The following is a 14030-nucleotide window of genomic DNA, read 5'->3' as shown; positions in this document are numbered from 1 at the left end:
GGGGGGGGGTGGCGCAGCCATGGGAGTGGGGCTGGGAGAGTGGGTGCGAATCGGAGGGTGCTCAGGGGGGCTGGGAGAGCAGGCAGGGAATGGGGTCTGGCGGGGGTCCCCCCATGGTCCCTTCCCTCCTCTTCCAGCCACCACTCCTTCGCCCCTTGCTTACTGGCATGGTGTCCGGGTCCAGCTCCCTGCTGCAGCAAGCGAGGACTGCCCAAATCACTGAAGCTGTCCAAATCTTTTCTGAATTGATTTGGAGAGCTTCAAATCAATTTGGACCTTTTAATTGGTCCCCTCATTTGATTTGGATTGAAAGATTTGATTACCGAATCAGGCCAAATCTCCTCCAAATGGAATCAGCACCTGAAGCTTCACACAGCACTAGTAGTAAACTCAAGGCTTACTCAAGGCAGTAAGCTTTAAGGGTCAAGTCTTTATTTTTCAATGTGTTGGAGAGGTGTTTTGTTTGCATATGGCAGTTTTGCAAAATTCAGATAGGACACTCCGGCTGTAGTGCCATTTAAACAAGCACCATTTATTATTTAGTGCAATATAACTTTCAATTAAAAAGCTGCAGTAGCCCATCATTTTAAATTATTTTTATAAGGCTTTGAAGTGTTATGTTTCAAACAATATATTTCAAAATATCATTGTTTTAAATCGCTTTGGCTTAAATTGCTGCAGCCTCTTTGCTAGTACTGACATAGATGTGAAACATAAGTTTCCACCTTGCTTCTAGGTATACGAAGTAGGATATCATTAATTAATTTTTAAAGCATTTTAAACCACAACACGCAATTAAAATATTAATTTTTAATTTTCCTAGGTGTAGCTGAGAGTAGGGAATAACATAAAACTAAACCTTGCTTTTCTATTTAAGTAAATTGCAAAGCTTCCTTTGACTTCAAAACAATAAAGTTTAACTGGCTCCAATTGATTACCAATGTAATCGAGAAAAAGAAAGTAATTTCTTTGTCTGAACCTTGATTTCTGTGCGTCTGTCTTAAGTGCATCTTTTTCTCCCCTCAAAATAGTGCGCAAGTTAATTAGCCTATTTTCTTTTTCACACTTCCCTGCAATAGTTTGTTTTGTGGATATCGTCCTGGGATTTGATATCTCTTCACAACAGCGAGGACATAATTTGTTTCATGGACAATCCCAGCTGAAAGCATATCTTCACGAGATTCTGCGAGCCCTCACATCCCCAAGCAGCGTGAGCTGCAGTAAAGAGACAGGCGCACAGAGCAGTGTGGCGGTTCAAGTGAAGAACACAGACAAGCTGGTGTCCGCAAAATTCCGCATTGATAGTCAAGAAATCCTAAACAGCCTGACAAATGTTGTGGTCAATGGGTCATCCCATCTCGATGTCAGCTTCCTGGAGCTGCTTTGGCAAACATTTGAAAACAAGTCTGATGATCAAAGACGAAGTAAGGTAACGTAGCTCTTTATCCCAAAATAACTTTAAGAAAAAGACCAACCTGTTTCTGACCTGTTTTTTTCAAACTCTCTGTTCTTCCTTAGGTGATGCTTGTTTTTTCAGATGGCTTGGATGATGAGGTGGAAGTACTTGAGCAAAAATCAGAAGAACTCAGAAAAAAAGGTACTTTATAGAATGAAAATATTGAAACTATTAAAATTATTTTTAAAAATCAATAAGTGCATTACTCATCTCAAAAGCTGAAAAATCAGGTCCTGTTTCATCATGTCTATATGTCCCCTTTTTAGTAGTTGCATTGCAACTGACGTACTAGATCACATGCTGCTAGAGAGAGTCCCACCATAATCTGATTATTAATTCCTGTTTGTCAACATTTGCTTTGCAATAAAGTTTTTAAAAATATGAGTATAGATATGATGACCCATATTCATCCCCAAGTGACACAGTGTCAAATAACAAACGTAAAAGCATGAAAGTGTTCAGTACTTGCAACTGGGGTATATTTTCCAAAAGGCTGTGGTCCCACTTATAGCTATAATTGAGGGCCAGGCTTTCAAAACTGCTCGCATGCACCCAGTATGATGAGCTGTTTTAAAACTGGCAAATTGCTTTGGCATATAAATAAGTCAGGCTCTTTCAACTATCTGGACCTATGCATGGGGTTATGCTGCTTTGGAAACTTCTGGCCATTGTATCCAGATATGCAATAGATACATTTTGTAGTAGATAAATAAAGAAGTACTTCTCCAGTTCAGGATAAATGCTTGACTGCTTTGCTTTATTTCCCTCCCCTTATACTTTTAAGTCTATTTTAAGTCTATCACCAGAGCTACTTCTTGTCTTACAATGTAGGTGTAATTTATTGTTTCTGTTTTCCATTTCTGTTTTCCTATATCATCACAATTTGTTTGTATTGCTGATTCCTTAGGACTGACCTGGTAACAACAAAATGTGGCAAGTAAGTTGGCTGAAATTTTAGAGATGTGATCCAAAGGCTACTGAGATTGATAGGATTTTTTTCCTTTAATTTTAGTGGGTTTCAGATTAAGCCCTAAGTGATTTAAGCGAAACCTACAAGAAGCTAGATTATCCCATCATATGTGGAAGCACACTGAGCAACATGCCTGGGCACAGCTGCCAGTACACAAAATGAAAGTGACTGTCCTGACTACTGACGGGCAGCCAGAACAACACCAGGATGTGGTACTAGTAATGTCTCTAAACCCAGCCAGCATCCATTTACACATTACACGTTCAGACATGCATTGCAAATAACATTCCAAAGTACAATACAACTTTTCAGCACCTCTTTCGTTGCGCATTTCAGCACTGCCAAAGACAACGCAATCTAAACTCAACAGTCTTCTTAATTACATTTATGGCCCAGTTCCTCATGGATCAGTCTGGCTCCTTTGTTTTCATTGTATTTCTTTGGTGCATTTAAATAAGATAAAGATCTAGCCCAACATGTCTTTCTCATTTCAGTAAAAAGACTTTATTTTTCAGAAAATTTTTTTTCAGGGAGATTAAGAATGTGTCCTGTGAATAATTGTGCTGAGCATTAGGGGTGTGCAAAATGGGCCATATTCAATTCAGATTCAGCCCGAATCAGGGACAGTGATTCAATTAGTTAATTCAAATCACTGTCCCAGATTCAATTTGGCTGAATCCACAGATTTGATGCCGATTCAGAGAATCAGCGATTCGGACATAGACACAGCTTTAAATGTTTTTTCTACATACCTCAAGGTACCTGGTACAACTCGTGAATGCTGCAATGCTGGAGCATCCCACAGGAACATGGTGGGGCCCCCTACATGCTCGGCAGCAAAACTGGAAGTGGACTGGAAGTACTTCCGATCCACTTCCGGGTACAACACAGAGCGCACAGGAGGGGGCCATGCCTCCCCAGCTCAGCATTTGGACATGGGGGGAACCTGGGTGCCCCCTCAAACCCAGGAGGGACCAGTTGCCGAGCTTGGGGGGCATGGCCCTCTGCTCCCCTGCAGACCCTGAAGTAGACCAGAAGTGCTTCTTGTCCATTTCTGGGTCTGCTGCGGAGTGCGCGGGGGACCCCACCATGCTCCTGTGGGACGCTCCATCTGCCCCAGCATTGCAGCATTCATGGGCCACCTGGTACCTTGAAGTATGTAAAAAAAACCCAAAAAACATTTAAAGCTGTGTCTGTGTCCAAATATCCAAATCTTTCCAAATCCCTCCAAATCTATTTGGAGGGTTCTGACTTGATTCGGAGAGATTAAAGGGTTTCCTTATTCATTTCGGATTTGGAGATTCGGCCACAGAATCAGGCCGAATCTCTGCCGAATCAAATGAGGGACCCAAGATTTGCACAGCACTACTGACCATCACAGCAGTGACACTGTCTTTGAAGGTCATGCTTTATTCAAAGAATTTGTTACTAGACTGCTACTGATTATTGATTGACATTGGGCATGTCTACACATGCATTTAGGTGTGCCTAAATTTAATGCACATTAGCTTAATGCTCAGTAAGGTGATTTAGCTCGAGTCTACTCATGCACACATTAAAATGCATTAACGCCATGCACACGGACTGACATGGGACTAAAGTTAGTCCCAAGTCAGTCCATATATAGCATTAATGCACCTTAGCACGCCTACATGTGCATTAATGCATTTTTGCTATTCACACCTATATTTGATACCTGCTTTTGCAGGTATCAAATATAGGTGCGAATAACCTAAAATCACTATTTTTAAGGCACATTAAGAGCATGTATGTGTAGACATGTGCCCTTAATGCACCTTATATCAGGCCAAAGCACCTTAAATTGGTGCATGTAAATGTGCCCACTATCAGCCATTTATTTTCCATACATTAATTATGGACTGATTACAGTAAAGTGCAAAAATGAGAAATAAATTGTATGCTGTAATCTATGACCTTTATTTTATACCCTTATAATAAGATTAAATTATGTCCTGTGGTTCCTATCAACAGAATAAAGGTTTTTTCTTGGATAAATGTAGGACTTTCTTACATTGGTAATCAATGTTCTTAAACAGGATTGGATGCACTGATAACCATTGCTCTGGAAGGAGTCTCCAACATTCACGAGCTTCAATTCATTGAATTTGGAAAAGGATTTGAATATAGGACTCAGTTAAATATTGGCATGAGTAATATTATGAACCTGCTGTCCAAGTATGTGGTAAGTCATTCACAGAATCACAGAAGCATCAGTGTGTCTAGTTAGATCTCAGATTAAGGCCTTTACAAATTTACAGAAGTTTAGGGCTGGAAAGGACCTTGGGTGATCATCAGGTCCAGCCCCCCTTCTCTGGGCAGGAAAACTGCTGGGGTCAGATAACCCAAGGTATGTATCCAGTCTCCTTTTTAAGATCTCCAAGGTAGGTGCCTGTACCACCCCTGCTGGGAACCTATTCCAGAGTCTGGTCACACAAGCTATGAAGAAGTTTTTCCTTATATCCAGTCTGAAACCTTCTTCTAGGCGTTTATGACTGTTGCTCCTGGTTTTCTCCTGGGGCACTTTAGTAAGTAATTGTTTGGCTAGCCTTTGATGCTCACCTCTGATATATTTGTAAGCTGCCACCAAATCCCCCTGAAATCTACACTTTTCTAGGCTGAACATTCCCATAACTGTCAGCCTTTCATCATATTGCTTGTTCTTCAGGCCTCTAATCATATGAGTGGCTCTTCTCTGGGCTCTCTCAAGCTTTTCCACATCCTTCTTGAAGTGCAGAGCCCAGAACTGGATGCACTACTCCAGCTGCAGCCTCACCAATGCCGAGTAGTGTGGGAAAATAACTTCCTTAGTTTTGCTTGAGATGCACCGGTTGATGCATGCCAGCGTATTGTTTGTTCTGCTAACTGTAGCATCACACTGGTGGCTCATATTCATTTTATGGTTAATTATAACCCCCAGGTCCCTTTTGGATGTGGTGCTATCTAGTGTAGCACCTCTGAGCCTCTAAGTTTGTTGCAGATTTTTCCTCCCCAGATGGAGCACTTTACACTTCTCAGTGTTGAACAGCATCTGGTTCTGGTCCGCACATCTAACTAATCTATCTAGCTCCGCCTGGATCGTCAGCCTATCTTGATGCGTACTCACACTACCCCACAGCTTAGTGTCACCGGCAAACTTTGCTAGTGTGCTTTTCACCCCCATATCCAAATTATTGATAAAGATGTTGAAAAACACTGATCCAAGTACCGAAACCTGGGGGACTCCACTGGCTACCTTTTGCCAAGTTGACCCATTATAAAGGCCTTATTCATTTCCCTCAAGGACTGAATAAAGCTATTCTGCTAAGATTAGCAGAATAGTCTCAGAGGGCAAGTTTTTCTGGTAGGTTTGCCCTGCTTTGCAGAATCTGACTGGTTCTCATTAATGAAGCATCCCTCAGCTGAAATACCCCATCATCTGCATAAATGTAGATGGCATTGGAGCTCTCCCACTTCGTGGGTCTCAGTGCAGGAAGGAATAGCTCAAGAAAGTGTGTTCAGAAGATTAACAATTCTTTCTGATTAGAATGGTCCCTGGGAGTAATGAGCAAATGGTGTAAAGTACAGCAGTCCGGACACAGCTCTAATTTAGACCTGGGCCAGGCTACCTACCAGGTAGGGCTGGAACCAGGTAGCTACAAAGAATCTAGCATATTTAGCAGAAGGTCCCATTATAGTCCTTTTGAATTGCATACGAAGCTCTTAGTGGAGTTGGTAGCAGGTAGAAGGATGTTCCTGACAACTAAAGTATCTCACACAGTTGTTTTTCTGTTTTTCAAGAATGCTGTTGCTGAAAGGAAATGCTGCTGTGTCTTCTGTAAGTGCAGTGGAAACAGGGGTCCTGCTGGACAGCCAGGAAGTAAAAGAGAGAAGGTAAGAATGTTTGTGTGATACTTCATAGGAACTGCAAGGAACCAACCACATCTAGAAACATTCAAGCATAGGTTGATCTTGTATTGCCTTTGCTTACATTTATTTCACTTGGCGGAATACCAAAAAATAATAGTGCATCTCTTGTAATCCTTAGTGGCTGTTGTTCTGTGAGATCTTTTACTATCAGGAGATAAAAATAGGTTTCCCTGATATGATGCTGCTGTTTTGCAATTTAGCACATAGAATTGATGATAAAGGTTGCATTATTTTTCTGTTCTGATCCCATCTTATTACTATCACTAATTGTATTTTGGTAGCCCCTGGAGGACCCAGCCAAGATTAGGTAAGAATGTTGCTAGATATTATGCAACCCCATAAAAGAAAGCCCGCTCTGAAGAGTTTAAAATGTAGGGAAAAATGTAGGAAAAAGGGATCTTAACCCCGCATTACATATAGGGAATTGAAGCATAGAGAAATCAAAACGTAACATTTAAAGTGGTAAATGATTTTGGGTGACTCGGTTGCTGGGTGTCCAACCAGACGAACCTCACAGGCCCAGGGTCCCAAAAGCACTGACTTCCCGTGCCCTTCGAACGTCTAGGTTTTTTTAGATAACTCAAGGTGGGCAGCCTGTAAGTTTTGAAAGGTTGAATCCAAAATGACTTGCCTGGAGTCCTACTAGGAAGTCTGTGGCAGAGCTAGATATTGAGCTTACTGAGTCCTACCCCAGTTTCTCACCCTTCATATCTATCCTCCCCGTGTATATAGCAGTACTTTTCACTTATGCTAACTGCTTTACATCTTAGAAGATACTGTTAGTAATTTTAGAGGAAATAAATATTTAAGGAATCACATTATTCACCCACACTCCCACAGACCGGTTCTGTGGAATTATACTTACAAGGTAAGTCACGCTAGAGGTAAAGGAAGGCAAGTAAAACATTTTCACCAACCTACCAAGAAGGGGTGAGACTAGCTCTGAGTTGGAAGGTCTGCAGTTTTTCTCTTGGGGGTATCATTGGCAACAGATATATATGCAAAATCTGTCGGAATCTGAATAAAGGATAAACTCAGTAAAGCTCTTGATATTTGCATGTACTTTTTTCAGTGCATCAGGGAGCTATTTATGAAAAATGAACAAAATTAGACCTGTGGGTTGGTTTATTTGTATTAATAAGAGTTTACTTGGCTTCTAAAGCATTCAGAAAGTCAGAGACAAACACAAGTATTCAAACGTTAGATATATCTCATGTCGCTCTGAAGGAGCCATGATCCCTTAAGTAATGAGTAATGTTATTATAGCGAGTATGATCAGATAAAGTTCAATATCAAACTAAATAGAAAGTAATATCACAGATCTGTAACAGTTCTAGACAGTAGTGAAGATCAAAGATAAATATTTTTCTCCTGTTGCTTTATCAATACTTTAGATAAAATTGTTGTGTATTTTATTTATACATTTTATTCATACAAATATTTACACAAATATTTCAAAATTTAACACTTTATAGTAATGTCTAATCCTCTAGAATTTCAATTAATTGATTCCCTTTTAGAATTTCTGAAAGAAGCTGTGCCCTTTGGGAAATAATTTTACACAAATTCTTGATAAATACATGTCCAACTATGTGAAAAGTAAGAGAATATGTTTTTGATGAATATTAAATACACAAAAGAAATCAAGATAATCCAATCCTGACAGGTATCCATTTAACCTGCTGTCTGTTCCCTGAATCCATTTCTTCAACATTTGTGAATAATGCTTGTGAATATACAGCCAACAAATGAAAGTTTATTTGTAACCTGTGAACTGAAACTGCCCATTGCCAACTTTTACCCATGCCTAGATAAAGGACTCCATCTGGACAGTCCTTAATAGTTAATATTATTTTTTTCTGCTTGAAAATATTTATCTTTTCCTTTGCTGTCTTAATTTCAGGGACTACCAGGCCCAAAAGGCAGTCCTGGACACTCAGGAGAAGAAGGAGATCCGGTAAGTCATTGCACTTGGCTGTATAGCATTGGGAAAAAATATTTTAAAATTAAACATCCACACTAATTTTTTTGTGGGGGGGAGGTGGCGGCTGGGATCAACATGAAAAGAGCATCTCATAACCTGCTGCATCTAGTTTCACATATCTTTGTACCTGCTCATCATATAAGTAAAGACAAAAGAGTATGTAGGCAAGTGCTGCCACGTGAATTATAGGCATAAACAAATGTTACCTTTGTGCCCCCATAAACATTGTTATGCCCCTTGTTCTGCCATGAATGCCCAACATCTGTGGTCATGACATAGGTGATATCAAATTGTTACACTGTTTGGTGGCACATGTCTGTTTGATTTAAGGTGAGAGAGCATTGGCAGCCCTGAATGGGCCATGCTCTCCAGTAGCTCTGGGCAAGCACTCTCAGGGGTTCAGAGGCTCCATGCTGTGCACCCCAGGAATTCCCATTCCTGGGGCATGTGGGATGGGGTCCCTGGACCCCTGGGAGCTCTGAAGCCATTTGAGATACTCCAGGAATATATTTCTGCAAATGACAAAACACCAGGTTTCCCTGGGGACAGCGTTTCCCAATGTTTGCAGAAATGTGCACCCTGGACATCTCTGGGTGCTTCTTTGCTAGTCGGGAAACCCGGAATTCCCCTGTTTGTAGAGATACATGCCCAGACTCGAGGCACACTTCTGCAAGTGGGAAAACCCACTTGCAGGCACTTCTCTGCTAGTGGGGAGACCCAGAGTTCCCCCATTTGCAGATGGTTGCCCCACGTATTGTCCTGCAGGATCAGACCCCAGGCACTCCCAGAGTGATAGGGGCCTGACCCTGTGGGATAGTGGATGATGTCTGTTTTGCCCAATGAAGCAGATTAGCTGTGCTGGGACACATCCCAGCACAGCTGATTTACTTCATTGGGCAGTGTCTGTTTATACCCTATGTGCCTATTTTGTACCAGTGCTTCCAGGACGAAATCTGCAAACTGGTGCAGATGCACATTTAAATCATAGCCCAGTTAGGTAGGAGGTTATCTAACCATATAAAAAACCTCTTCAATAATGTGAAGAGCAAGCGTTCACTATAGGTTGCAGTTATTTAATCTCTTTTGCTTGTGGGCTTCCAAGATTAAAAGCACACAGCCTGAGACAGACACTAGGAAACACTTTAAAACTGATAGATGTAAATCCATTAATAAATAATTGGATTTACATACCTTATATATCTTGTAATACAATTCATCTTTGGATGAATATGATTAATCTTTGAATTACCTATGTTTAGTGTTTTTTTTAATGTCCTTCACTTAGTTCGACTTACCTTGCAGTGAGTCAGACCTGCTAAAAACGAAAAGGTAGTTTCAGTGTCAATTTTCTTCTGTTTCAAAGCATGGAAAATAACAGGCAAAGAAGAAATAGAATCCACCCTCTCCAATCATAAGAAATTAAGCCTGAGGGTTCAGAAATTGGAATCCATGCAAATTATTCAATGCTTCAATTCTCATATTAATGAATATACATTATCTTGCTGAATGAAAAATTGGGTAGCAATGCATATAGTTATGGTTGTCTAGCAGTTTTTACTGGGAGAGCTTTATTTCTGTTGTTTTAACTTTGCCAAATTTCACCTGTTTGGGCTGAAATGGCCCTTAGTGGGACAATTTAGCCTGAGGCTAAATTTTATTTGGAAAGTTTCAGCTGCCCAATCCTGTTGTTACCAGGTATGTTAAGTAAACATTTTAAAAAGTTTTACTTCTATTTAATAGCTAAACCCTAGTGCTTCTATCTTTTGGTGGATGGGCTTGAAACTAATTCTTTGGGATCAAGTATGTGACTTTTGCCATCCTTTTGAAAATGTGCTCAAATCTTAGCAAATTCTAAGCTTTTGAAAAAAATTCAGATCAATTATTTTCAGCAGAGAAGAGGTGCTTTAGAAGATGGTTTGCATCTGCATTGAACATGCTCTACCCCCAATGTCATGTATATCCTAGTCCTTACAAATGTCATATTTCATATAGTAAGTAGGATTGACTGAGATGTGCTGTCATTCCACTCTCCCTAGGGTCCAAGAGGACCGACTGGACCAAGAGGAGAAATAGGCACTCAGGGCTGTCAAGGCGTAAAAGGCGTTAAGGTAGGTCTTTACTGAAAACTCACAGCATAACGTTCTTTGTATTTAGTTTTAGTTACCTTATTTAAACTAATACTTCTTATTTTAAATCTTTTTCAGGGGAGCCAAGGAATAGGTGGTCAAAAGGTACAGTACTGATATGCTTATTTCCTTAACTCTGGTTGTTTCAGGTGTTTGGAAGTATAAATAAGAGATGCTAGTGCAACAAAGAGATGGAGAAAACACAGAGTCTCTTTCACCATATTTAAGCATCCTTAAGATTAAAGATCTTTATTATTATGTGATTCTACTTGAAGGCTGACTTTTGCAGTCTTTCTCTATTGGGTCATTATTGTTTGGGTTTGATAGAAAAAACCCCCCTGTCTTAATTGACCAGGACCAATGTTACAAATGATCTATTTGTGTTTAACATGTATCAGGATGCACATTTGTTTTTGGCAGTAAGATTGTAAAAATGTACATGGAAATACCAAAATATGAACATATTATTTCAAATATAATATGAAATGCCCCTTACCACATGTACAAATACTCGGGGTTTGTTTGTGCAGAGCAATTTTTTTTAAAATATATTTTAAAATTTTTAATGCATTATATTTTAATATATTTTTTAAGACTTTTAATATACATAATGTATTTTTAAGTGTGACAGTCAAGAAAAAAGAATATATAGAGACTCAGAAAGAAAATAGAGGTCACAGTTGAGATTTCCATATGACAGAGACAGAAATAAAATATACTACGATGACAAAAAGAATTGGTAATGTTCTGATTCTCAGATTGTATTTGTCATACTACAGTGTTTATTGGCAATAGTTACTCTTGTTGTCTCTTCCCTTCAGTGGTTTGAGTGTGACTTCATCTATGAAAGTCTATCTGGATGGTAAAGATAACCAATAGACTGGAGCTTTACAAGAAAATAAAAATGCAGATGCCCTGCCAGTTTAAAACCCTGTCTTGCTTCCAGTGACATTCTTGAAGGTTTTACCAGGGACTGGTGGGTAGAGTATTGCAATGTTAATTCTTTTTTATCCTGTCTTGAGGACAGCTGCTATGATGCCCATCCTGCTGTACATTTAAGGAATTAGATTTAAAGCATTTGTTCACATATTCTCAAACCTGTGTTTACTTTTTACATCTGTAGTCAGCTACAGGTGTGCACATGGATCCATCTCTGCTGTGCTGGGAACACTTTTCTTTAGGGGCTCATCTTTCATGTCACTTTTCCTGCCTCAGGGAGAAGAAGGGGACGGTGGAGTTGATGGAATTGATGGAGAACAGGTAAATAGCTTTTCTTCTCATTTCCTGTTGACAGCAATAAATGTTTTAAAGTGAGAGAAAAAAATTACCTGTTTTTTTTTCCATTCCTTAAAGGGATCGTATGGGTTTCCAGGGAAGAAGGGAGAAAGGGGTGATGATGGTTACCAGGTAAGGTTTTATACTACCTTATTTGAGTTTGAAATAAAGGATAATGAGATGAACATCTCATGAGGCTGTCTGAGGAGCAAAATTTCAGCTAAATACCTGGAGAGGGGGAAATGACTTGTTACCACAGATTACTGACTGGTACTGACTGCAACTCAACCAGGCTGGATCCATTACTATCAAGAGTAAAAGTAATAATGTAGTCAACTTCCCACTTCCCACTTCCTATGGTATGGAATGAGAGTTTAATAGAGTTTAATAGAGCTGTGTAATTTCCAAATCAACTGATACACCCCATCCCACCTCTAATATCCTCTCTGGGATGGGGGACCTCAAATTAAATCTTCTTCTTGTCACATTTAGCCAAATAGGGTTTTTTTGTTGTTGTTTGTTGTGGGGTAGGGGGGTTTACCAGTGGCACCTCAGGCTGATGAGTAAACTAAGATTCACTGAAGGATTCGTACACTTTGGTTGGGAAGCAGTTAACATGCACAATGCACACATCTAAAAGTAATTTCTAGTAACCACTTACCAAAGCCTATTGTTACAACCTTCTATAAGCACTTCTATTAGTTGTATTTTCTTACTGAACCCTATATGTATGCACGATGCTATACGAAACATCATAATGTTTTACTGACTGAAATTCCCCTTGCATGAACTCAACCAACATAAAGGTTTTTGCTGACAAGCAAAGCACACACATCATTTAAAATGTAAACAGCCTGCATAACACAAGATCCTAATCATAAAAGCAAAATAACAGGTAACAAATTCCAGATTCTGGAATGTGCTCATTAGGAGGCAGATTCTGCCACCCTTATCTTAATTACCTTCTATTGCTGGTGACTTCCCTGGAAAAAATTGTAAACTGCTACAATTGTAAAGTGTGAGTAAGGGCAGCAAGATCTGGTCCATAATGTACAGACAGAGGACAGGACCAGACTTCATTGGCTTTAAAAATTAATATTATACTTAGATTTTTTTTATATTGTGTCAAAAGAAAATTCAGGAAAGTAACTGCTGTTTTATTTTTTAAATGGAAATACATTACATATTTAGGGGAATTCTGAACCCAATCCTTGGCCTGGGTCCATATTTGCAAAAATCCTATATCTTTATAAAGGACTGAGAAAAAGATCCTGGATTAAGACAGCTTGTTGGTAACTTGTGGGGTCACTTATGGTTACTCTCGTTTTATCATCATCATCAATTGCAGTCACAAAAATTATTGTTCAGATTCTAACTTTTATGATTTCAGGGTAGTTCAGGGCCAAAAGGACCTCCTGGTGAGCGTGGCAAGAAGGGTTTTCGAGGAGATCCCGTAAGTTTGTCCAAGTTGGAGTTCTAAACATGGCAATAGTCATTGGTCAGATAAAGCACTGCTAGGTGTAACTTATGAATACAATGGTCACAAATAGACTATGGGAAAGGAAGAAGAATATAACTGATAGTTTGTATTTCCTGTTCATTCTTATGTTAGATTTGCTGTCTGGATTGTATAATTTCTGCTGGAAAAAACAAGTACTTCCTGCATAATATTAATCAATTATTTGTTGTTTGTAGTCCATGGTAGTATCCATATTTTGCTAAGCATTTTTCTGGAACGTTTGTCAGGGTGGGCTCTGCTTCAAGTATCTGACCATCTAAGGACATAGGCAAAACAGCAGATGAAAGTTAGAGGGATGGAAAGGAAACAATACAACATAGTATAATCATTCCTGTCCAGTAAATTGACTGTAGGCAGAACAGTGAAAGAAGGGGATAAGATGTATGAGCAAAGAAGAGGCCTTGCAGATGGTCTATTAGAAGTGGCACCAAGCATGCGGGTCACACACAAAAAGGCACAGAGATGATTAGAAAAGCAGCTGAAAATTCATAGAATCATAGAAAATGGGGGGGTTGGAAGTAGGCCTGTGTGAAGTGGCTAGTATTCACTTTGGATTCAGATTCAGCTGATTCAGGGGACAGTGATTCGATTCAGTGATTCAAAACACTGTCGCAAATCAATTCAGCCAAATTTGATTTGGAGATTCGGCTGCTGCTGTATCGGCTGAATCTCTGAATTACATAGGCCCGTCTCCCACCCGCTCTCCCAGCCCTGACAATGGCTGCCCTGCCTGGCCCAGCTCCTGGTGCTTTGAAAAAAAAAAGCCTGCACCC

At 39.8% G+C, this 14030-nt stretch overlaps 1 protein-coding gene across 1 annotated transcript in view; it reads left to right on the top strand.

Annotated features, from left to right (window-relative positions):
- The window catches only part of COL6A6 (collagen type VI alpha 6 chain), an 84947-nt gene that overhangs the window by 29043 nt on the left and 41874 nt on the right, over positions 1–14030 (top strand). The window contains exons 9-18 of the mRNA XM_006038640.3: positions 1080–1429; positions 1519–1597; positions 4484–4629; positions 6225–6317; positions 8257–8310; positions 10374–10445; positions 10542–10568; positions 11679–11723; positions 11817–11870; positions 13129–13191. Of these exons, the coding sequence (XP_006038702.1) occupies positions 1080–1429; positions 1519–1597; positions 4484–4629; positions 6225–6317; positions 8257–8310; positions 10374–10445; positions 10542–10568; positions 11679–11723; positions 11817–11870; positions 13129–13191 (983 nt within the window). The remainder of the gene's footprint in view (positions 1–1079; positions 1430–1518; positions 1598–4483; positions 4630–6224; positions 6318–8256; positions 8311–10373; positions 10446–10541; positions 10569–11678; positions 11724–11816; positions 11871–13128; positions 13192–14030) is intronic.

The sequence above is a fragment of the Alligator sinensis genome, unplaced genomic scaffold, assembly GCF_000455745.1.
Source record: "Alligator sinensis unplaced genomic scaffold, ASM45574v1 scaffold1979_1, whole genome shotgun sequence".
Taxonomy (NCBI): domain Eukaryota; kingdom Metazoa; phylum Chordata; order Crocodylia; family Alligatoridae; genus Alligator; species Alligator sinensis.
Note: the sequence above shows the minus strand (reverse complement) of the source record. Positions and strands in the feature narration are given on the sequence as shown.